This window comes from Trematomus bernacchii, unplaced genomic scaffold, assembly GCF_902827165.1.
Source record: "Trematomus bernacchii unplaced genomic scaffold, fTreBer1.1, whole genome shotgun sequence".
Taxonomy (NCBI): domain Eukaryota; kingdom Metazoa; phylum Chordata; class Actinopteri; order Perciformes; family Nototheniidae; genus Trematomus; species Trematomus bernacchii.
In genome coordinates, this window is record NW_022987513.1 from 5117232 (window position 1) to 5140323 (window position 23092).

At 39.9% G+C, this 23092-nt stretch overlaps 1 protein-coding gene across 1 annotated transcript; it reads right to left on the reverse strand.

The window, feature by feature from the left end:
* Positions 1-15863: 15863 nt before the first annotated feature.
* On the reverse strand, positions 15864-22564 carry zfpl1 (zinc finger protein-like 1). The gene is made up of 8 exons (XM_034114279.1): positions 22283-22564; positions 20899-21006; positions 20699-20810; positions 19430-19623; positions 18180-18258; positions 17884-18078; positions 16875-16998; positions 15864-16757 (listed from the first exon to the last, which is right to left on the reverse strand). Exons 2-8 carry the CDS (start codon positions 20998-21000, stop codon positions 16571-16573), a joined length of 993 nt encoding a protein of 330 aa, XP_033970170.1. The 5' UTR covers positions 21001-21006; positions 22283-22564; the 3' UTR covers positions 15864-16570.
* Positions 22565-23092: the final 528 nt, after the last annotated feature.

The window sequence follows — 23092 nt, forward strand, 5'->3', positions numbered from 1 at the left end:
GGCTGCAGCCTGGGAATTTGGGTCTTACCAGGGGAATAGGGGAAGGACAGGGACGAGGCAACGAGTGCCGATGCTGCGGTGCTTTGTCTGCGAGGAAGAAGGAGAGGTCAGATGCAGGGCACTGAGGCTGGAAAAGCTAAGTTCAACACTAAATACACACACTAAATAAACTCAAAGAACACATGGAAAATAGTTTTCTGATTGATTTCTCCAAAAAAGTAAGATGTTATAAAGCAAATCCTTGGAGAGTAACGTTTTAAAGCTTCAGAAGTGGTGCATCTCCAATATAAAACATATTTCACAGCATGACAATTCACCTTTTAATGTCTCCCCAAAAAGTGCTGAAAAAGTCCAGTTATCTCCACTGACCACCGTGTACCACACAGTGGATTTGGCATACTGGATTTGGTGCACCTTGATGCAGGGAGCTTCTTACCACTAATACCTACCTATCCAATTAAACTTGTCTCTGAATCCAGGCCATTGTCTGCTCAGCACCCATCACACACACAGAGGGACATGGAGGACAAAACAAATCCAACCTGACAGGAAGATGGATATACAGTATATCTATACATATATTACCTGTGTTACACATAGCATCATGACACCATTTTAAATGGATCTGGAATTCATTTGTTATTAATGTTACATATTTCATATAAAAAAAGACAATATATTATATGATATCCTGTATTCATACTTTATTTCAAAATGTTATTTGTTTCATATAGTTATTTGTGAATCCTTAAGAGTTAAAAGTAAAGAAGAAGTGTCAATGGTAAGCAAACATGTTTAACAATGATGAAATGTTAATGACTCTTTGCTAAATTTAGGGAAGTTTCAAGCAGAATCGAGACAGCATGAGGAAGCTCTTTTCGACACCCTGAAACTGATCCCGGCCGGTACAATGCCAGTTTCTTTTACAAACCACAAGCAGAATTGTAAGTGATTTAAAAAAATGTTGGTTCTAAACAAGTGGCCAACTTTAGCTTAGCGGAGATGACGTGAAGTCATGCGATCATGGTCAAGTGTTGTTCTAAACTAAGTTAGCCAACAAAGTACATCATCCTTACAGCACTCTGTTGTCCATCTTCTATCATTCTATGTATTTATCAAGACAAACTTTCCAAAGAAAGTTGATTAAAAATAAAACAAACAGCTGACATTATGTTTAATTGATTCTTCATTTTGTTTATAAGATGTTACATTGACCATGGTACATGGATGACATTTACACAAGCTTGTAAAATGTGTTTATTTGCAAGAATTTATTTTAAAAGGTGAATGAATGTAACCTGAGGAAATAAGTTTTGCATATACACATATTTAAAGGTATTTTATATTTATAAGTTTACATTTTGTTATATAGTACACGCTAAGACAACAACAAATGGATTAACAAGAAAGCACTGGATTTTCTTTTTCTTTTAGATTACTTGAAGTATATATATTTATATAGCATTCAACAATGCATAATTGAGGCTACCTACAAACGAAGAAAATATTTTATGATTACATAATGTTACATGCAAAAAGCAAACAGATTAAAGAGATGAAACGACATGCTTGTATCGATGATTATACTAAAAAAATAAAAGATTCCATCAAATGACTAAATCTAAAGGGATTTTTCAAGTTACAGAAAAGTACAGTCATGAATAGGGGTTGAATTTATACGCCGTAATATAATTGTCTATCTTATTTAAAATATTTTTTGAGAAACAAATGAGGAACCCAAAGGAGGTAAAGGGGACATGGGGGTTACATCTTGTATTTAGCATTTTTAAGGGAACATTTTATCATGCTTTAGTGTTCAAATTACATGTTATTTCTTTAACGATGCAAGCCTGAATACACCTCCATTCACCCTCTGGTCTCTTAACACTCATTTTTAGGGGCTGTCTCTTTAAGGAAGTCCTAAAGCTGTGGGGGGAGCTCCTCAGAAAACTACTAAAACATGTTTTAATTAAAAGGTTAAGTTGAATCAAAACACATGTTAATTAGCAGGGCAGAACCACTGAACAAGTGAAAGAAAGAGCTTAATTGAACTTTACTAATAAATATATAGCTAAAAGTACTATATGTTTTGACACAGTGAACAGGGCCTTCATGTTTCTGTCACAGCTTTGTTCGCTCTGCTTTTATCCCCTCGTCTGTCCAGGCGTGCACCTCGGCCCTGCCCTGCCCCTGCTCTACTCCAGCCTGCGGTCCACCTATGAAGTGGTTGAGCATCCGCTCTGCTGACTGCAGGCCGGCTAGATCTGCCTCTGACGGCCTCACAACAGCCACGTCCCTCTCGTTGCTGGTTCTCCAGTGATGAATGATCTCATTATCTAAATCTTCGACGGCCTCGCCCCCTTGGTGGTGGAGGTCCATCATGGCCTCCGTGCCCCTTAGCTCCTTCTGCATATGATGGCGTGCCAGTGGGATTTCCTCAAGGCTAGCAGACCGTATCAGGATGGCGGAGCCAACGTTTGGACTGGTGGTGATCCTGTAAGTGCCTTCACCTGTCAAAGCTTCAGACAGATTCTCATTGTGGATGGTGAACTGGAGATGAGGTATCTGCATTTGGCGCGCACAGTGACGTCTGAGGATTTCCTCACCACCTGACTCGCTGTCTTTGTCCATATCTGCATCCTGGTGTCTCCATACCTGACCTCTGTTGGATCCTGTCATTACAAATCGTGGGGTATCATCTCCTATCTCTGACCAGTCAGATTCTTCCTCCTCTGGAACTGGCCCCAGACATTGGTCCTGCCCTCCAGGGTTGGTGTTGTCGTAGTCATGGATGTCCATGAACTCAGCTGGAGGGGGGGTGATAGGAGAAACCACCTGATTCATGGCATCACCTAACTGAATTAGAGTTCAGGGTTGTGGAGCACAGAAGTTATCTTCATCAAGTAGAGATCGCAGATAGATTTGTATTGATTAAATAATGCAGAGGCAACATATTTTTTCACTATGTATATTTACTGAGGTAAAGATCTTACATTGCATTTTTCCACACTGTTGGCAAATTTTGCATCAGCGAGGTGCTCCGTCAGTGCAGAAATACGCCGGTTCAACCTCTCACGTTCTCCTTCCATACCCTGAGCCTGACAGAGAGAGCACAGGAAGCACGGTTGTCACAGGTCATTAGTAAGGGGGTAATGTACGTTACAACCATTTTGATGATTCTAAATACTTAAGCTCACGCACAAGAAGCATAGAAAGTCTTCCAATCTTACCGCTGACTGAAGCTTATTCTCTAGAACACTATTAGTCTGTTGTGTTGAGGAGCAGTTTTCATGTAGTCTGAAATGATGTACAGAAAGACAGAAAAAAGTTACTCAACAATAGATTGCAGTACATGTAAGGTTTAAGTAATAGCTGTGCATCATCTTAGATCTGAAAGAAATGGAAAAATCGATTGATGGTTGGCTTTGTAAGTCTTATTCACTTTTATTAGAATGTTAACTCTTTTAGATCTCTGAAATTGCATATATTTCCATTGTTTGGACAAATACATTGCAACTACATGTTATTGAAGGGAGCTGCATGAGCCCAACTTCATGTTTTTGGTTAATTTATTAAGACTATTAAATATAATTTGTGGAACCCCAAACCGTCTACACACTGATAGTGTGCTAATTAAGCAGTGTCAAGTGTTTGGCACCATAGAAATAACATAATGAGAAATAATCAAAGTAACTTTTTTGTATTTGCTACAAACGACCTCCTTTCCTTAAGAAAAAATACCAAGATGACTGATGCATAGTATATATGAATTATGATATGTGTTGGGAGCGAAGGAGGTTAAAATCAGAAGAACAAAATGTGTTTTCTGCGCATTCATTACCTCCCAAACTTCTCTGTAATGGTGCTAAGCTCCATACGTGTCCTCTGAAGTTCTGCCTCCAAAAGCTTCTGGCTGCTCATGAATTCCTCTCCTAAACACTCCATCCTCACTGCGGTCTTCAGCAAAGTCTTATGCAGACCTTCGTTCTGCTCCTGTAGGATCCTATCAGGACAGTTTCACAAAAGAGAATCCCAACTGAGGAAAATGTGAATGAGCATTTGATGGATTAATTTAATAATTCTTAAAGGGGCTCTATTACGCCTTTTGGGGTTTTCCCTTTCCTGTGTACTATAGGTTTGCGTGCATGTAAATGGTCTGGAAAGGCTAAAATCGCAAAGTTCCCTCCAGTTTCTCTCCCACACACTCCCCCCCTTCCTGAAACGCCTCCATTGGACTCCTTTGTTTACTTCTGTAACATAGTGACATCACTCATATTGGTTAGGGCTCCAAGATATTGTGCGTGATAGGCTAAGGGGCGGGACATCTCTAAGTGCTTGACCAATCACAACAGAGCTGGCCAGCTAACCAATCAGAGCAGACTGGGCTCTGGTTTCAGACAGAGGGTGAAAAGAGGTGCTGCAGAACAGGCAGTATGAGAAAAATAAAGAGCTTTTTTAATATTAAAGCATGGAAATTAGCATTATATGTACTTTTTAATCTATTCTGTCATCACTCCACACTCTCATTTTACACATTGGATGTACATTACACAGGTCAATGTTTTTTGTACGATAGTCACTTCCAAAACAATTTGAGTGAGCAACCAATAAGTCTATGGACACTATCATGGTCATGGTTGTTATTTGGAATATTACCATTCACAATCCCAAAATAACTATAGCACACTTACATGATTTTACCCAGTCCATGTTTCTTTTCCTGCGTGAAAGGAAAAAATAAAACTTTAAACATTACAATCAGAAATACTATTGATCATGACAAAAGAATACATTTAAAGAAATGTGAAAATGTCAATTATGATTACCATTGGTTTGTACATGATAACCAATCTATTGTTCTGTAATTTAACTTTAATCTAGAGTTCACGGTTACACGCACACTGGTGCCCAAATCAATAAACAAGCAAATGAGTGGAACATTATTATATAAGAATTTAATCAAGCATGTATAACACAAGGAACTATTGATTTACCAATAATTACTTTATGGAAATACTGTTATAGGGAATTTAATTAATGAGTATATGCTTAACCCAAGTGAATGTCATACTTTATGTAACGATGAGCCAGTGCAGCTTGTCTGTTCCTCATCCTGACTGGAGGGGCTGCTAGTACTCCTGGGTAAATCTGCAATGCTGGAGAGAGCTGGGCTGCCAGCAGAATGCCGCTCTAAATGAGCGTTGTGATCATCAGGATCATTAAGATCATCATGGTCAAGATCTTTTTTTTTGGAGTGGGGATGGTTGAGATGTGATTCAGGGTGATGTCCTTGGTTATGCCTTGTGCTATGGTAATCAACATGGTGATGCTGATGCGATTCACTGTGGTGATCTCCATGGTGATGTAGATGTCCTGCACTGTGGTGGTCTCCATGGTGATGCGGATGGGATTTATTGTGGTGGTCTCCATTATGATGGGGATGCAATTCACTGTGGTGGTTTCCATGGTGATGGGGATGGCCAGTACTGTCGTGGTCTCCATGGTGATGCGGATGTGATTCATTGTGGTGGTCTCCATGGTGATGTGGATGCAATTCACTGTGGTGGTCTCCATGGTGATGTGGATGCAATTCACTGTGGTGGTCTCCATGGTGATGCAGATGTGATTCATTGTGGTGGTCTCCATGGTGATGTGGATGCAATTCACTGTGGTGGTCTCCATGGTGATGGGGATGGCCAGTACTGTGGTGGTCTCCATGGTGATGCGATTCATTGTGGTGGTCTCCATGGTGATGTGGATGTGATGGATTTGGATGGTCTCCATGATGTAGATGGCCTGAACTGTGGTGGTCTCCATGGTGATGGGATTCACTGTTCTGGTCTCCATGGTGATGCAGAGGGCCAGAACTATGTTGGTCTCCATGGTGATGCCGATGTGATTCACTGTGGCGGTCTCCGTGGTGATGTGATTCACTGTGGTGGTGGTCTACGTGGTGATGTGATTCACTGTGGTGATCTCCATGGTGATGCAATTCACTTTGGTGGTCTCCATGGTGATTTGATTCACTGTGGTGGTCTTCCTGGTGATGCTGATGAGATTCACTGTGATGGTCTCCATGGTGATGTGGAAGAATTTTGTTGTGATGGTCTCCATGGTGTTGCGGAAGAGTTTTGCTGAGATGGTCTCCTTGGTGATGCGGAAGAGTTTTACTGTGATGGTCTCCATCCTGACGCGGAAGAGTTGTGCTGTGATGGTCTCCATGGTCATGCGGAAGAGTTTTGGTGTGATGGTCTCCATGGTGTTGCGGAAGAGTTTTGCTGAGATGGTCTTCTTGGTGATGCGGAAGAGTTTTACTGTGATGGTCTCCATGCTGACGCGGAGGAGTTGTGCTGTGATGGTCTCCATGGTCATGCGGAAGAGTTTTGGTGTGATGGTCTCCATGGTGACGCGGAAGAGTTGTGCTGTGATGGTCTCCATGGTGATGCGGAATAGTTTTGCTGTTATGTTCTCCATGGTGACGTGGATGCGATTCACTGTGCTGGTCTCCATGGTGATGGGATTCATTGGGGAGGTCTCCATGGTGATGAAGTTCACTGTTGTTGTCTCCATGGTGACGCAGATGTGATTCACTGTGGTGGTCTTCATGGTGATGGGATTCACTGTGGTGGTCTCCATGGTGATGCAGATGGCCCGAACTCTTGTGGTCTCCATGGTGATGCTGATGCGATTCAATGTGATGGTTTCTATGGGAAAGCTGGTTTGCTTCACTGTGGTGGTCTCCATGGTGATCGGGATTTGAATCACTGTTGTGGTCTCCTTGGTGATCCTGATGCAATTCACTGTGGTGGTCTCCATGGTGACGCTGATTAACTTTGCTGTGGTCGTCTCTATGGTGGTGCCAATGAGATTTACTGTGGTGATCTCCATGGTGACCGGATTTTGTAGGGTGTTTAATGTTGGGGTGGTTGGTATGGTGATGGTGACTTGAACTGTGTTGGTGGTGATGAGCATGGTCACGGTGGTGGCCATGGTGATGACGACTAGAAGGGCTACGATGTTTGCCCCGGTGAGGTTGAAGAATCGCACTGTGATGCTCTCTAGGGTTTGGGCTGTAATGGTCCCTGTGATGATGGTCACCATAGTGATGGTGACGGGATGAGCGATCATGATCACCATGGTGATGACTTGTGTTGTGGTGGGTTTTGTGATGATGGTGATGTCTATGGGTGTTGCATTTACCATGGTGATGATGATGATGACTAGAACTGTGATGGTGTCCTTGGTGACGGTGATGGTAGTGCTCACTAGACGGTGATTGGGAGCGACTCAGGTTAAGAGGTGAGTCTGTAGAGTGGTGTCGTTGATGTTCTTGAGAGTGAGAATGACGAGAGGAGTGCTTGCTGGTATGGGAGAACTTGCTGGAGGTAACTGAGGTTCTACTGGCAAGCCGACTCCTCGGCTGTTTATGTTTCTCAGGTTTGGATGCCCTACTTGATCTAACAGAGACATGTCCTGGACTGTAGGTTTTTTTGGCATCTTTAACCCCAAGAGTGCTGAGTCTCATAGGGCTGAGCACCTGTCGAGTGATCTCATTCAGAAAGGCAGAGAAATCCTTTTTTTCCTTCATTACATTCTTCGTGGCTTCACCTTTTCTCCCATCATGTTCATTTCCATCTTCATTTCTGTGCAAATCTCTCTTTTTGGGTCTAGTGAGAGCCTCCATTGATTTTGCTTTGCGGAAACTCCCATCTTTTCCTAAGCCTTTTGTAGTCCTCTGTTTCTTCTTAAGAGTGCCTTGGGTGCCACTGTGAGATGACTTGTCTTGATCCTTTCTTTGTTTGGCAGAGAGCCTGTTTTGATGCCCTCTTTTATCTATCAAAGGGGCTGTGTCATCACCTTCCAAATACTTCCTGGAAATGTCAGTGCAGGACTGTGAATGCTGGGGCTTCTTAATTTGATGTTTGTCTGAACACTTACTGCTGGTGTCAGAGGACAGGCTAGTGGAAGAGGAAGATTTTGAAGAGGAGGAAGAAAAGGAAGGGGAGGAGGAAGAGGGAGAAGAGGAGGAGGGTGTAGATGTTGATGATGATGATGATGATGATGATGAAGATAAAGAAGATGAAGAAGAGGATGAGGATGAGGAGGAACCAGAGGAGGAACTCAGTGAGGTTTCTGAAAGAGAAGCACGACGATGGTTGTGTTTGTGATGGTGATGATGTTGAGTCTTGTCTTCATGACGCTGATGGTCGGGCGGATGATCAGTGAAAATGCTGTCCTCTGCTGTTGATTGGGTGCTATTTTAAAAAGAAAACACGTGTAAATACATGTTATAAAGACTTGCAGGGATACCAAAACGAGGATATGTCAATAGTCTTTAAAAATCATTGATGTGACTTATTGAATGAACTACATAAGGGTCTCACGGATGCTTTCGACTAGTTACACACCAATCAACTGTAATAAGGAAGTAAACACGTATGCATCCATAATTGTGCATCCTTCCTCATAACATTTAATTGCTGATGGTCAGTAAAGTCAAATGCCTTTTCAGACATAATAATCACTTATCATCAGTGGTGTAAAGTAACTAAGTAGATTTACTAAAGTACTGCTCTTTGTGTATTTTTAAGTGAAAGCACTTTGGTAATATGTTTTGAATGGTGCTATATACATAAAGTGTATTATTATTATAACTACTAAAGTGAATTAATTAGACATTTAAATTACAATGTTTGTTGATAAAGTATATTATTTGATTATGAGTAAAGCATTATGAGTAGATTATATTTCACTATGAATGCCCTCATAATGCACTATTGACCCAAAACAAATAAAATAAAAGGTAAATGTTTACACATCATAGTTCAGTCTAATATTAATCACATCATTTATACATAAGGAAAGGCAATTTACAGTTAAAAAAAACGGACTTACTCAGGGCTTTCATTGTAATCTGACTGAAGTAACTTTTGATGATGACGATGGCCTTGATTTTGGTGATGGTGCTTCATTTGTTTAGATTTGGAGGTAGTGGTCTTTCCGTGCCTGTGGTCCTTTTGTTGAGGGTCGCCCATTTCAGATGTGTGCTCTTTAACTCCACCGGTGCCCTTAATGAAGATGTAAAGGTCTGAAATATGTTTCCATCAACTGGTGCTGCGTGTGCTGGGCCTGGTCCTTTAGAAACTGGCACGATATAGATCCCTGGGGAAATGTCACATAGTTTAGTTGCATGTGACCTTATTGTCTATCTATCCACAGAAATAATTAATTAAAGTATGTTTTTGTATTTTGTACACAAAAAAGCTAACTTTTATAAATAAAAATACATTTATTTTAAACATAATTAATGCAATGCGACATACAATAAAAGGGAAATAAAAAAAGTAATCCCATGCAGTCTTTATGTGCGAAATGCAGCCTTTTAAAATGATTAGAAATTACATTATTTCATTATACATTATATTTAACTCCAAAAGTACTAGGTTTTCGAATGCAAGTTCATTCTAGTTCAGCAGCTATAGTGAATTGAATTCAGATTTACTATCTACATCTATCATGAAGCCAACATCTGTACTTACGTCGTCAAAGAAGCCACAGGAATGAGACAGTGGTGATGAACAAAATAACTCTCTCTCTCTCAACGATGCACAGTCTAATTGAACTGGGAGGAACATATGAAACCCACACATCAATATATACTCCTGTGCCATCCAATGACAGAGGGGACCCTTCTTGCACGTAACTCCACTCTATAATGTTCTTCACATGATGGCTTATGCAAGTATGTTAAAGTTACCTGCATGAATGAGTAACATCATGTACTCTACATGTACATGCTTCAAAACCAAAAAACAGATAAACCTACAGACTATATTGAGACCAGGGTTGGCTCACACAGAACTCTGTTATGGTCCTTTGAAGGTCAAGACACAAAAATGGAATCAGAAGTATGGAAGTGGTCTGTGGAATGAACACATAATAATGGTGTGTTAGTTGGAGATATTGGAAATGTCTTACTTCTAGTTAATACACAAAGGAATAAATGAAATGCTGATGGCAATAGATGATAGCTAAGATAATTTCATCACAGAGTTGAATCGAGTGTTTGTTTGAATACTGATATTGGGATTTGTTTGCACATTTGCCCACTAATGATACTGTTTATGTTTATTTTTGATGTGACATTTTCAGAGATTTCAAACAGTTTTGAACAATTAAAGACAATATGTATATCGTAGTTGATCATTATTATCATTATTATCATTTTAAATGGTCAAAGGCCAATGTAATTAGACTTTGCAACTGAAAAAATGCTTGAAAATATGAATGGTTTATATTTGCAGGTAATTTTTTGAATCAAATGTTCAACTTGTTTCAATTTTTTGCTTTAGAATTTTTGTAAATATTGAATTTGTATTGTTTTTCAACTCATAAACGTGTACATAATGACCTATTTGCTTCTTCTTCTTTTTTGCGCACATTCAAATAGATGTTACATAAACGTTACATTTCTGCTGGTTAGACAAATAACCAACCAGCTAACACACATCATGCCAGAAAAATATTGCAGAGGGAAAAGTGTGCCAAGCAACCAGTCTCCCCTGCACAGCTTCCTGTACTGTATCTGCATTGATGTTGATAAACTCAACAAACTTTCCTTATATGGCTTTTTGGACAACGGTGGCAAGTTTAAAGTTATCAAAGTGATAATTTAGGATTTTGTTAATAAACCTTTCAGGCTAACGAACATTTCTTCACCAACATTATGCTCACAGTTTTGCTTTCCAGAGATTTCAGCAAATCTGCATGATGTTTTTATTTGGAGATGCCCTGAGCACATAATATGATTTATGAATGTCTTAAAGGTAGGGTAGGTAAGAATGGAGAAACCAGCTCGAGTGCGCTAGAATTTGAAAGGAGGCGTGTGGTGCAGTGGGTTGAGCGTTGGTGTTCGGATCAGGGGGTCACAGGTTCAAACCCCACTGCAGTCAGCATGTCGTTGTGTCCCTGGGCAAGACACTTCACCCCAAATTGCTCCTGTGGGGATTGCCCACAGTATTGAGTATGTAAGACGCATTGGTTAAAAGCGTCTAACAAGTGACATGTAATGAAATAATGTAATGTAATGAAAGTACGCAGCCGAAAAGAATCTGCCCCTTCCTTCAGACTTCCTTACAGAGCCCCTCCTCCAACACACACAAACGCGCACATGACCAATGAGGGCACGAGATAAGTTTGTGCACGAGATGGAAGGCTGACAGGTAGGTAGGCCATCCAATTATCTGACCCGGGCCGGCTCAGATAATTGGTCTAGGGTTGCAGTCGAATAGTCAAAAAATCAGCTCCTAACGTCTATCCCTATCGTCTATTCCTTGACCTCTGAGTGAAACGTCATGGGGTTAAGGGATAGTGGATAGGAGAATTCAAAAGGATTTAGGAGAAGAGACTGCGGTACTTTAGAGAATCCGACGTGTTTATGATGCGCCAGCGGACGTCATAAATGTGCGTCTGCTGCTGTGGGGAAACTATGGAAACTACAGTTTTCTATAGAGCGGACTACAACATGGATGTATAATAAGAACGACGGACTACTGTAAACTCATCTCTGCACCATGCTCTGATGCTGTTGTTTTATGCTTTATGAACGTGGACAACAGAGAAACATATTCTTCATGACCAAAGTTGGAATTGAAATAAAAAAGGAAAGTGAAACTTATGCTCGTCACCCTCTCCCTCCGGTCCACATTAATACAAATGATCCCAATAGCCTATATATGATTGTATGAAAAGATCTTAAAATCAATACAAATGTATTTATTATAAACGTTAGTCCTTAACATCTATCACTGTGTATATCACCATTCAAACATCTTTTAAAAGTTGAACAAACCCCACACAGCTCAGTAAAGACTGTGAAATGTTGACTTTATTTGATCATTTCAGTAAACTAACATTCATATTTCTCTTTTTGATTATAATACTGATGAACGTTCAAAACAAGTTACCGTTTTAAAAAGCTTAATAAGCACCGTAACTTTCATGATATCATTTCTCGGTCATAATCGGTTGTTTCCGTGAACGGCCGAATGTTGTGTGAGGGCAAATGCTGCGGCTGCAAGGCATTGTGGGGCAGCATTTTCTCCTCTCCTTTCGGTTAGGGAGGTCCAGTGGTTCCTAAGCTAAAGGAGGTTATAAAGGAAGTTTGAAACCTCCTTTCCTATCATCTAGAGAATTCGAACGGCACTTATCATGGCTGCCACTGAGGTACTTCCGGGTCATTTCACTCCGTTAGGAAGGTTCCTAAGCTAAATGGACTATTCGACTGCAACCTAGCTTTTTACAGCGCCACGGCTTCCACAGATGAAATATTTGTATATATTTATTGTCAAAGCATTTCATTTATTCATTGCTATCGGGATGTTAAGAGCATTCCATGGAATATAACCAAAAGTGTTTCTGAAGTGAATTACCTACCCCTTTAAGGTCTGAGTCGATGTACCAAACAAAAGAAAAGACACTGACTAGTGTTGTATAACTCTACATTCAGTGTTGCTCATCTAAAGAAGCAGAAACTCTTCTGTATTACTTGAGGCATGTAAGTGGGTGGGTGTCAGATGTCAACTTTTTCTTTTCTTTAAAGTCAGAAAATGTTAGTGCTTGGCTTGCTTTGCTTTAGTGAAAATATTCCTGTGTGAACGTCACGCCAAAGACCATACACTTATATGGAGAATAAACAAATAACATCATATCAGGAAGATTATTTTTCAAACTCTCAGTGTCATCATGTGAACAGAGCAGAAAAGCTGTGCTGCCTACAGTATTAATTGTATCTACAGTGTCAGAGTATTGATCAGGATGTTCCTATTATGTCAGTGCAATGGGCAACCTAATAACTCAGAGGTATTGAGAAATACATCGAATTCCAATAGTGTGACCAAGGCAATTACATATCACTAGGCATTGTGACAATATATTAAGCTACTTGGGATTCAAACCATTTTCTTATATCAAGAATATATCAGACAGTAAAAAACATTGCTTTGTTATGCACAGAAGTGACAGATCTCTAATCTATTTTTGTATTTTCGCAACACGTCTGTTCATTGCCGCCGGCAGCTTTCCCTGCATCAATGTCATATGGCTCAGAGCACCCAACAATCAATGGCTGACACACTGTGTGACTGTTTGGCTAACGCAATGGAAATTCAGAAGAGGAAACTAACACTCACACGTAAAGACAGGATGTATTGGTGAATATTTAGAACACAGATGTCTACACTTGAAAGGGGGGTTATTACGAGGATTCCCAAGGACAGCATGTGACAACGTTACGAACTAAAGGATGTCATAGACCAACACAGTCAATGCAGCACTCTAAGTATTGAAGCACACTACCAGTATCATATGGAATGATATGCTGATCTTTCACATGCATTTTTTAAACTACTTTTAGGTGAATTACCTTTTAACATTTTCAACATAAGAAAAAAAAATATGAATGGGCAATGGGGTAAAGTTTAAACTGAATATTAATAAAAAAAACACAAAGAAACAAATACATTTTTCTAGAGAGATTACTGATGTATTTTAAGTAGTATGAAAAAAGATAATCGTTGTAATAGAATGACAATATAATATTACTGATTCTGTGAATATTTACTAAAATGTCGCAATTATTTTATGGAAGAAATTACAGTATAAAGTGATTGTAGGTCCAAATTGACAAAATGCAACCAATGTCATTGAGATAAATATAATACATGATTCAGAGCTAAGCTGAAGCAGCAGAGCTGGTTGCCCCTCCTCTCCCACAGGACATTGCTCCTGGGCTGGACTCACCACCACGGGGAATGCTGTTCAACATGTTTGTAGAGAAGTATCTGTCATGGCTGAGAGCCACTGTGAGTTAACTCATTAGGTATTTTTCTAAGGGGCAGGTCGGTCTGCTTTTTTATGGTATCCAGGGCCGGCCCTAGGCACTGGAGAACTAGGCGGTCGCCTAGGGCGCCAGATCTGGAGGGGCGCTGCGCTGGGAGAAAAAAATATATATATATTTTTTTAAATTAATTAATTTTTAATTTGTATTCCTCCTAATTTTCTGCCCTTGATGTAATACATTTACATTAATAATTGAATAAAGTAAACACCCTTTGCACCCTGGGCCGGCAACATTTTGCATTTGCCCTGTATGTGCGCTGTAAGTGATGAAAGTGGGGGCTGTTGACTTATCAGGCGCCCGCAGCTCACAGCCAAAGTGAGAGAGAGCCTCCGAGCGAGCAAGAGATTGTTGTTGGATTGAGGCTGATAACTACAGCTCAGTGAGGTAAAGGACTCTGAGTGTTTAGATAGTTCACTTTAGTCTAAGTTATCTCAGTGGGTCTCAAACGGTTTGGTCACAATTTATGTAAACACATAATTTCCAAGGCACACCTATAATTATTAGGATAAATAAAAACAGGTTTGAAATCATTCCAATGTATACTATAGGACAGTAAACCAAAAATATCGTTTAAAACTGGAGATATTAAAAAATATGCATTACTAAATAAATGTTAACTAGGTAAAATAAGATATGAAGGAACAACAAAAATAAAATACGTTACATTTATTTGTTATTGGCTATGGGTTATTGGTTATGTTCACATACTTATTTGATTATTAAAATGTAAACCGCTCTTTTTCATATGGGTGTTTTAGAGTTGTACCCCCAGATCTAGTCTCTAGTAATTCTGCTCAAAGTGCACCAGATTGAAGCATTTTACTTTAAAATGTTAAAACAAATCTTTCCGGGAGGGCATGCCCCCGGACCCCCCTAGAGGATGTGACGTCCACCCCCCAATTAAAACATGTTCATACAATAATGAATACATTTGAAACCTTCTTTATGTATATAACCAACATGTCAATACGTTTCAGTTTTTGTAGTGTATTTGTCTTTTGTAGAGATTTTTCATTTATTCTTTATATATTCTATTGTGTATTGCTTGGACGGGGGGGGGGGGCACCAAATCATAATCTCGCCTAGGGCACCAAAATGTCTAGGGCAAGAATTGCTCACATCTGGTTTAAGGCATTTACATAATGCACTAAATACATTTAAAAAAAGGCTGAAGAACAAATACACTTTTCACTTTCTGATTTTCCTATTTGCATTCCACCACTGCATCTTTGGACAATGTTGAAAAGTTGACCATGTTTTCTAAAAAATATCAAATAAAGATGGGGTTTGAACTGCAGATAGGATCACAAATCAAACAGGAACTTGATAAAAATGTGTCATTATGTAACTATTCCCACTAGGTTGTGCATGCACATTTTTCAGATTGATTGAGTGACGCCTTTTACCAGTTGGGATAAAGTACAATCTGCACTTCTTAAAAAGTAGATCTTTATATTTGAAGAAAGACATAAAAGCAGGGTCCTGTTGTAGTGAAACACTATATTAGCGAGTAATAAACAAGTGATTTCTTCTGTTTTTTTTTAACAATTCATAAATCTTGTCAATTTAGTGCAAATATTGATTAAAAAGGAGTGCAGCAGTTTACAGTATACAGACCCAAACATCTACTCCATGGGATATTGTTTACTTTGATCAAAAGTCTGTGATAACAGTGTCATGCTTATAGTGGCTTCATTAGAACTAGGCAATAGAATAACACTTTGAGCAACTGAACTCAAATGTAATTAATATATATATATATATATATATATATATATATATATATATATATATATATATATATATATATATATATATATATTATTTATAAATATACTCCTAGTTTTCTGATATTTATTCTAAGTGAAGCACAATGCAACTGCCATTAAATCCTTCACTGTATTTGCCTTTGCACATCAGTAAACAATTAACACGATTCATGAACTTCAAAAAAACATAATGCTTAAATTCTGCAGTTTTTCCCATTTAATAGACAGTCAAAAACATCAGGAAATATACATACAGTATTTATGGCAAACCTAAAAGCAATGCACTCAATTTCAGAAGTGATGCAGACACCCATAATAAGTTATTAATAGTTTGGAGCATTTCATTCCAGTTGTGAGGGCCACATCTTCTCTAAAGGAGAAACAAGGTCACTGAAATCAAATCAGCAAGTGGAATCTGTAACCGTAGAGACATTATTAAATGTATCATATACATGACTTTTCTGCGAGCTAAAGATGTTCTTTTAACATCAAAAGTGTTTATTTAGTGTCTACAGAACTTAAAAAACCCAAATAACAAAGATCATTGACATATGTTAGCTGGAATTGTAAATATAAATGCTACCCCACTTCTTCATAAGCTTTCAAAACAACAATAACCGGATCCCTCGTCTTTGCACCGGGCCTTGGTCACCTTCAGAGATTTGTTTGTGGCGGGCTCTTCCTGCCGGGTCCCACTGCCTGATGGAAATGAATAGAGCCAGAGTTTGCCTCCATTCTCAAAAAAGGTGCAGCATCTCTTTTTCATTCTCATTCAAGTTGGGTAAAGGGCTCCCTCTGTTGGGCTGCCAGTGTCACTGAGAGTCCCATTTCATTTTGTTCTACACAGGTATACTGTATATTCTGTTACACAGAAGGAAAAGAAGAAATCAACGCTTGTTTATCAGTTTTTGCCCACACGGATGTTGGGGTTAAGCAGAGGATCTAAATTTGGGTCGTTGCCCGCGGAGGCACGTCCCAGTTTAGCCATGATGATGATCAACGTAAAGAAACCGAGAACTCCGACCACAAGGAGCATGAAGACCCGCTGTTTCCAGGACAGAGATGTCCGCTTTCCGCCTGTGCGATTTCTGAAAAGATCAACCATGTCAGAAAATCAGGGATCACAATTATATTTGTAGTGACTTATTTTTGGTGAGAAAACAAGAAAAGAGAGCTGCAGTTCCACAGTAGATCATAATACTCACTTGAGAATTTGAGCAAACCAACTTAACGTTGGTCGTCGCCGGTACTTGTCATCGTCAAAGTCAATCTGTGTGACGGAGCTGTGACCAACGTCCCGCGTGTCGTAGATCTTTCTTGGTGACGATGCTGGAGATAAACAACAGATTATTATAGTATTAAGCTTGGTATGTGCAAAAAAAATTGACCTCAAAATTATTATTAAAGGTCCCATGCTTTTCCGGTTATTACCCGTCCCCTTGTGTGTTATGAAGGTTTTTATGCATGTAAACGGTCTGCAGAGTCACAAACCCTCAAAGTACACCCTGTAGCGAGTAAAACTCTAACACAGAAAAGACCTGTCTATGCTGCCCCAGAACGCCTCGTTGGACATTTCTCTTTTTCTTCCTGGGTACAGTGACGTGCCCATACCCAAATGGACCAATCCGTGGAGCTGTTACATTACGTCCGCGGAGCCGTTAGGTTAAGTCCGAGGATTGGTCCAAATGGACCAATCCACGGACTTCCTCACACACACACACACTCTCAATCTTTTCTCAGCTGCAGCTCCGCCAATTTCTCCTCCCTGAGACGGCGGGACACGGCGAGGCTGTGAGTCGGTGTGTGTGTGTTCGGGCTGGTTTTGGGCTGGGTTTGGCTGTGTCTCGCTGTCTCGCAGACGGCCACTGGGCTCATAGGGAGGGGGGGGCAGGAGCTCCAACAAGCCGTTTAGGACAGAGAGTGAATACACATACTATACAGAGATGCTGTATGAGAAACCAATGTGATTTTGAAAAATTGCACAATATAAATCTATTTTAGTAGACCTCAACAATGGAATTATGATCAGTAGAAATGGACATGACATGGGACCTTTAAATGTATTTTGGGGCTTAAAAGGACCGTTATCGCCAAAAATCATCTACTGTAGGTGATACACCGCACACAAAATATACTATACATTAAAGTAAGACAATGTTAGATGTTCTTTAAAAGTGGGAGACAATAGATTAAGAGGGCTTTCCAATGCTTTACCTGTGTGTAGTGTAATTGTGTCACGGGTTGTAGCGGTAGAGAAGTTGACCACAGACTGCTCCTGGATATTTGGATCCCCATTTTTACGAGGGACTACAACGTCTTCCTGTGCTGGAGGTGAGACAGACTCTGGTGGTGGTGGGTTGAGGCTGGGGTTGTAAGAGCTGCTGGGGTAAATGTTACTTTGTTCTTGTGCTGTGGGAAGGAAGAGAGTATGATTAAAACGCTTAAAAAATACTGTATAATAAATGGGTAAAAGACAGTCCCTAATAAACAAAGTTAACATTGAGGCTCACCCTCAAATGTCGACCAGTCAGTATAATCAGTGACATCGTGAGCTGCCGTCTCCTCAAGGACCCCAATGGGCTCTTCAATCTGTCAGTGAAATACGGCATTTTATTAAGAATACATTTGATGACGAAAGACGATTCTTTGAAGATTTCCCCTTAAAGGTAGGGTAGGTAAGAATGGAGAAACCAGCTCGAGTGCGCTAGAATTTGAAAGTACGCAGCCGAAAAAAATCTGCCCCTTCCTTCAGACTTCCTTACAGAGCCCCTCCTCCAACACACACGAACGCGCACATGACCAATGAGGGCACGAGATAAGTTTGTGCACGAGATGGAAGGCTGACAGGCAGGTAGGCCATCCAGTTATTTTAGCCGGGCCGGCTAAAATAAATTGGTCGTGCTTTTTACAGCGCCACGGCTTCCACAGATGAATTCCTTTTATGTATTTATTGTCAAAGCATTTAATGTATTCATTGCTATCGGGATGTTAAGAGCATTCCATGGAATATAACAAAAAGTGTTTCTGAAGTGAATTACCTACCCCACCTTTAAGAACTGTCTCACAGTAAAATCGTTGCAGTGGCGGAAATAAATTCATTATTGAATAAAGGATTGTTCCTTTCAGGCTATAAACATGGGTGTCATTTCCCTTTGCCGCCTCCGTTACAGCTTCCTGCCTCCATGACTGAACATTTGGAAACCCAACTGGTATTTTAGCATTCGAGCTTAGCCTGTGTTGGAATGAGGGTGTATCTGTTGTCGTCCTGTCTACACAAGAAAGGTGTGGCCTCTACATAGTAAGCGTAAACATTCTATGTACTGTAATGTTTCTGTGCACTGTTACTGCTTCTCTCTGCACTCCTTGTCTGTAGTTTGTAATTATTCTGTGATTGTTGCCAGTTGTTTTTTTCCACTTGGTAAGGCTACCGTTTCAAATGTATTTATTAAATCTGAGAGCAATCGCATAATAACTATCAAAGCACACAGGGTTGCATCTAGACCACGCATTCTGCACAAGACAAAGGCATTCAATAAATGATAATAACAAATCAAATAAACTGTGTCAAATCTTGATCGGGGACACCCCAACTTTTTTCATATGTACAATTTTAGCTTTTAAATACAACCAGAAAACACACAATACTGAATGTCTACTTTGTTGTCACTTGATTTGTTTACAGGACACTTTGTGTAATGATTGTGAGATCACTAAACAAGAGATATAAACACAGCAACATAACAATAAAAAAGGCCCTTACCAGCGGCAGACCTAAACCAGCTCTTGCCCAGTTAACAGACGACAGCTGTTCTTTCAACACATCAGCAATCGGGCTGGCAAGGTTGGAAGGGGGAAACAGTGGACTCTGACAGGTGGGGCACTGATACCCCGCTGGAGCCGTGTTGAGGGGCAGCCGAGAGGCCAGGTCATTGAGACAGGACCAGTGGAACACATCTGTGGAAAGAAAAAATGATTTAACTTCACAGTAAAAAAAAAATCAAAACATTACACTTTTAATTTAAAGTGGACCTATCATGCTATATTTAAATGATATATTGTAGGGCCATACCTATATGAGGTATATTTATACGTTTCTGTTTTCAAAATACCAAACAGATTATGCATTTTAGCCATGCCTCATTTCGCTCTATGTGCTGTTTGCTGTCTACGGGTCTGATTCTGCTGACCACGCCCCCCTGCAGGAGAGGGGAGAGTGCTCTGATCAGCTGCTGGGCTGTCAGAAGAGGGGGAGAAAAAGAGATCTCCGTCCTCCGTGTTTTATTATATAGAGTCGTTATTCATTTGTTTTAAAGCTCAATAAATAACAAAGAAGACCTTTGACCGGCACTTTTCTAATTTTGTCCGGAAGATTTCAACTTTAACGGACATCTTGACCGGCGAAAGAAAACCTAACTGAAACTCTGCCGCACAGTCCCCTCGTTCCTTGGAAGAGGCGGAGAGGTGGGTGTTTGTCATCTGCTGATAGACTAACCGGAGAGAATTACAGTGCTTGCCTCGACGGGGAGGGATTGCATTGAATTAAAGCAGCGTTACCATGGTAACTATGGGCGGGAAGTCTTCTTCGCTGCTTTTGTGGCAGACTACAGCGCCACTTACAGGCCTGGCATATGTACTACAGCGTCTCCAGCGCTTTCGAGCGGCAATGGCCGGCCGTGGCCCAACCCCACATTCCCCTGATAGGTGGAGAGTTGGCCCAATAGCCGTAGCGCCACTTCTGTGACGACATAGAAGTGTTCAAATCTGGATCAGTCTGTATCAGATCCATTGCAGCCCCTTTTTTAGAGATTTGGGTATGGAGGAAAATAGAGAGGGTTGTGTTTTCTGACACTTGGTGAGTTCCCTGGAACACCGGGGACACATATTCATGTATAAAAGACGTACAAAAGTGCATTTTGCATGATAGGTCCCCTTTAAGATACAAGTCTATCTTAATCTGTGTATTTATTTGACAGAGTTGATCATGTTCTTTCCAATGACATTGTAATAGACAGAAACTTGATAATCTTACCATAGCAGACGAGCCTCACAGTGTCTTGAGCATTCAGTGGAGTACTACACAGAGTACAGTTGGGGTTGTAATCGCTGTCCTGAAGCCATTGCAAATATGACTGCACGATACACTGAAGGGCAAGGAGAGATAAAGAAAATTAATATGGTGTTACACATTTTTACAAACATAAACTGTCTGATACTTGTCCACTCACTGACCTTGTTGTGGTTGGAGACCAGGCAATGCTCGCACACATTTACACGATGTTCGAAGCAGAATAGATTGGTCACCTTTCGCTTGGGACACTTGCAGAGACCCATAGTCACCTGCGCCGTGTTGAGGAAAAACAAAGAAAAGGCAGGATTATTATGAATGTAAACAACTAAAAGTCCTAGTTCTCATCATTCTGTTAATTACTGACTAGCTTCGTGTTAAGTATAACAAAAGTAAGATGAATCTGTCTTCATTCATGAGAAAAAGCATGTGACACTAAAGGTTTGCAACCTGTAATCCTTGTTCCCAAAAAACCCTGGCTGTTGACATAGTTGTTCATATGAGTGCCTTGTGCACAAGCTTCCTTAATTCTTAATACAAAGTTATGAGAAGAGTTTGAAGCCAGAGTGTTGTACACTGTGTATAACAGCCAAATCCATTATAAATATGTATCATGTGAATAGTGAAATAATCAGATAAATTATAAAATCATAATGTAAACATTTACTATGTGTGTGGAGTTTTTGTTCTTGTCTGGAACAAATTAATGACATGTTACTAAATTGATGTTATTTACTGGAACAGCTTTACATAATACCTGCTTAATGGGGGGGGGGGGGGGGGGGGGGGGGGGGGGGGATGTACCCAATAAGTATTAATTTATTCAAATTGTTTTTCATCAATATGAAAAAGAATGATCATTATGTGATTTATTACCAGACACAATCCTTCATTGTTTTTTGCAACTGTACCTTTACTAAAAGGCTATGGAAGGGTCAATGTATCATGAATGTATTATGACTTTGATTTAATATTCCTAAAGGAAGATCTAATTAAAAATACAAATGTATTTTATAACAAATAACACACGATTTAGCTGGGGCAGTCCCAAATGAGGCTAGTACCCTGGCAGATTGTGATGTTGTATAACAGCAGCACATTTTGACAGCTAAATCATGCTTCGTTAAAGACCAATCAATCAAGTCAACATACCTAGTTATAATTTACTTATTAGGCAGTTAATGATGGCACCCCGCACTAGCTGCTGCTCAAACTGTCCATGGGCGTGATTCGTACTTCCTTGACTGTCACTGGCTAGTGGCTACTAATCTAATGCTGTGGTTTTTGCTCACTTCAAATAAGTTATCGTACACATTTTGGTAAAATCCTCTGACCTTACTTTATTATTCAACAGAGATAACCAGGTATTTGTTTTAACAAAAACACAAGATCAGTTCCAACACTGATCTGAGCTAACATTAGTTAGCTGCCTGCTACCTAAGTTATCAGGTAAGGTAACATGGAGGTAGCGTTAGCAAGCTAATGTAGCTAGCTAGCAGTTACAGTAAAGGAAGTTCCAACTTAAACAATAAATACATGACATGTTACCTGTCAGACAGACTTCAATCAAGCCCTGTTCGTTTTAGGTAATGGTGTACGGCTGTCATTTAAGCTTCCTAGTCGAAATGACGTGGAAGGCAGGTCCAGAAGCTGTCATCAGTAAACTTCACAGCAGCTAGCTTCCTCTCTCTGTTTATGTGCCACGTCTCTTCCGCTTCTGCGTCTTCTTCGTGTGTTTCATTATAAACCAACAGGTCCACTCTGCCACCTACTGAGCCGGAGTGCTACTTTAGATACAAATAAAAATAAGATACAGATGCCATTATTTTTTCAATTAGGTTATTTCAGAGTATGCTTTTTATGCAACAATAAAACTCTGTTAGATCGATGACCCACGGTTCAACTACATCTACATTGTAGGCAAGTATTATCCTCTAAACACCGCCATTTTGTTTCTTTCTTCTTCTCTTGTTAACTGCATATCCTCAATCAGTGTGAAAAAGCGTATCACTTCACATCTGTACTGGAAGAGGCTCTGCTTAATTCTATGTGCACAGGTCCTTCATAGCATCCTAACTGTGAATTATATGAATGGGACCTCATTTATTTTGTGCTCCAGTTTCCTACAACCTTCTATTTGACTTTGTTTATTCATTCACACAAGATTTATATGATGTCCACTTTGGGAATGGCAAGATGTCCTAAAATGTATTTATTTTTTAATTATCTCATAATTTATTGGCTTAATGACTACACAAAATTGACAGCTTAATGAAAATATATATTTTGTGCATATATATGTCCCATATTGTTGTCACTGGTGTTACTTCACTTTAGGAATAGTAAGCTTTTCTAAAT

What these genes read in the sequence shown, in the direction of transcription:
- zfpl1 (XM_034114279.1), bottom strand. Translation starts at nt 21,000, where the DNA reads ATGGGTCTCTGCAAGTGTCCCAAGCGAAAGGTGACCAATCTATTCTGC. An exon ending in CTGGTTTAGGTCTGCCGCTG is followed by an intron (nt 18,259 to 19,429) that starts GTAAGGGCCTTT and finishes TTTCACTGACAG; the next exon opens with ATTGAAGAGCCCATTGGGGT. An exon ending in TGGTTTGCTCAAATTCTCAA is followed by an intron (nt 16,758 to 16,874) that starts GTGAGTATTATG and finishes TGATCTTTTCAG; the next exon opens with AAATCGCACAGGCGGAAAGC.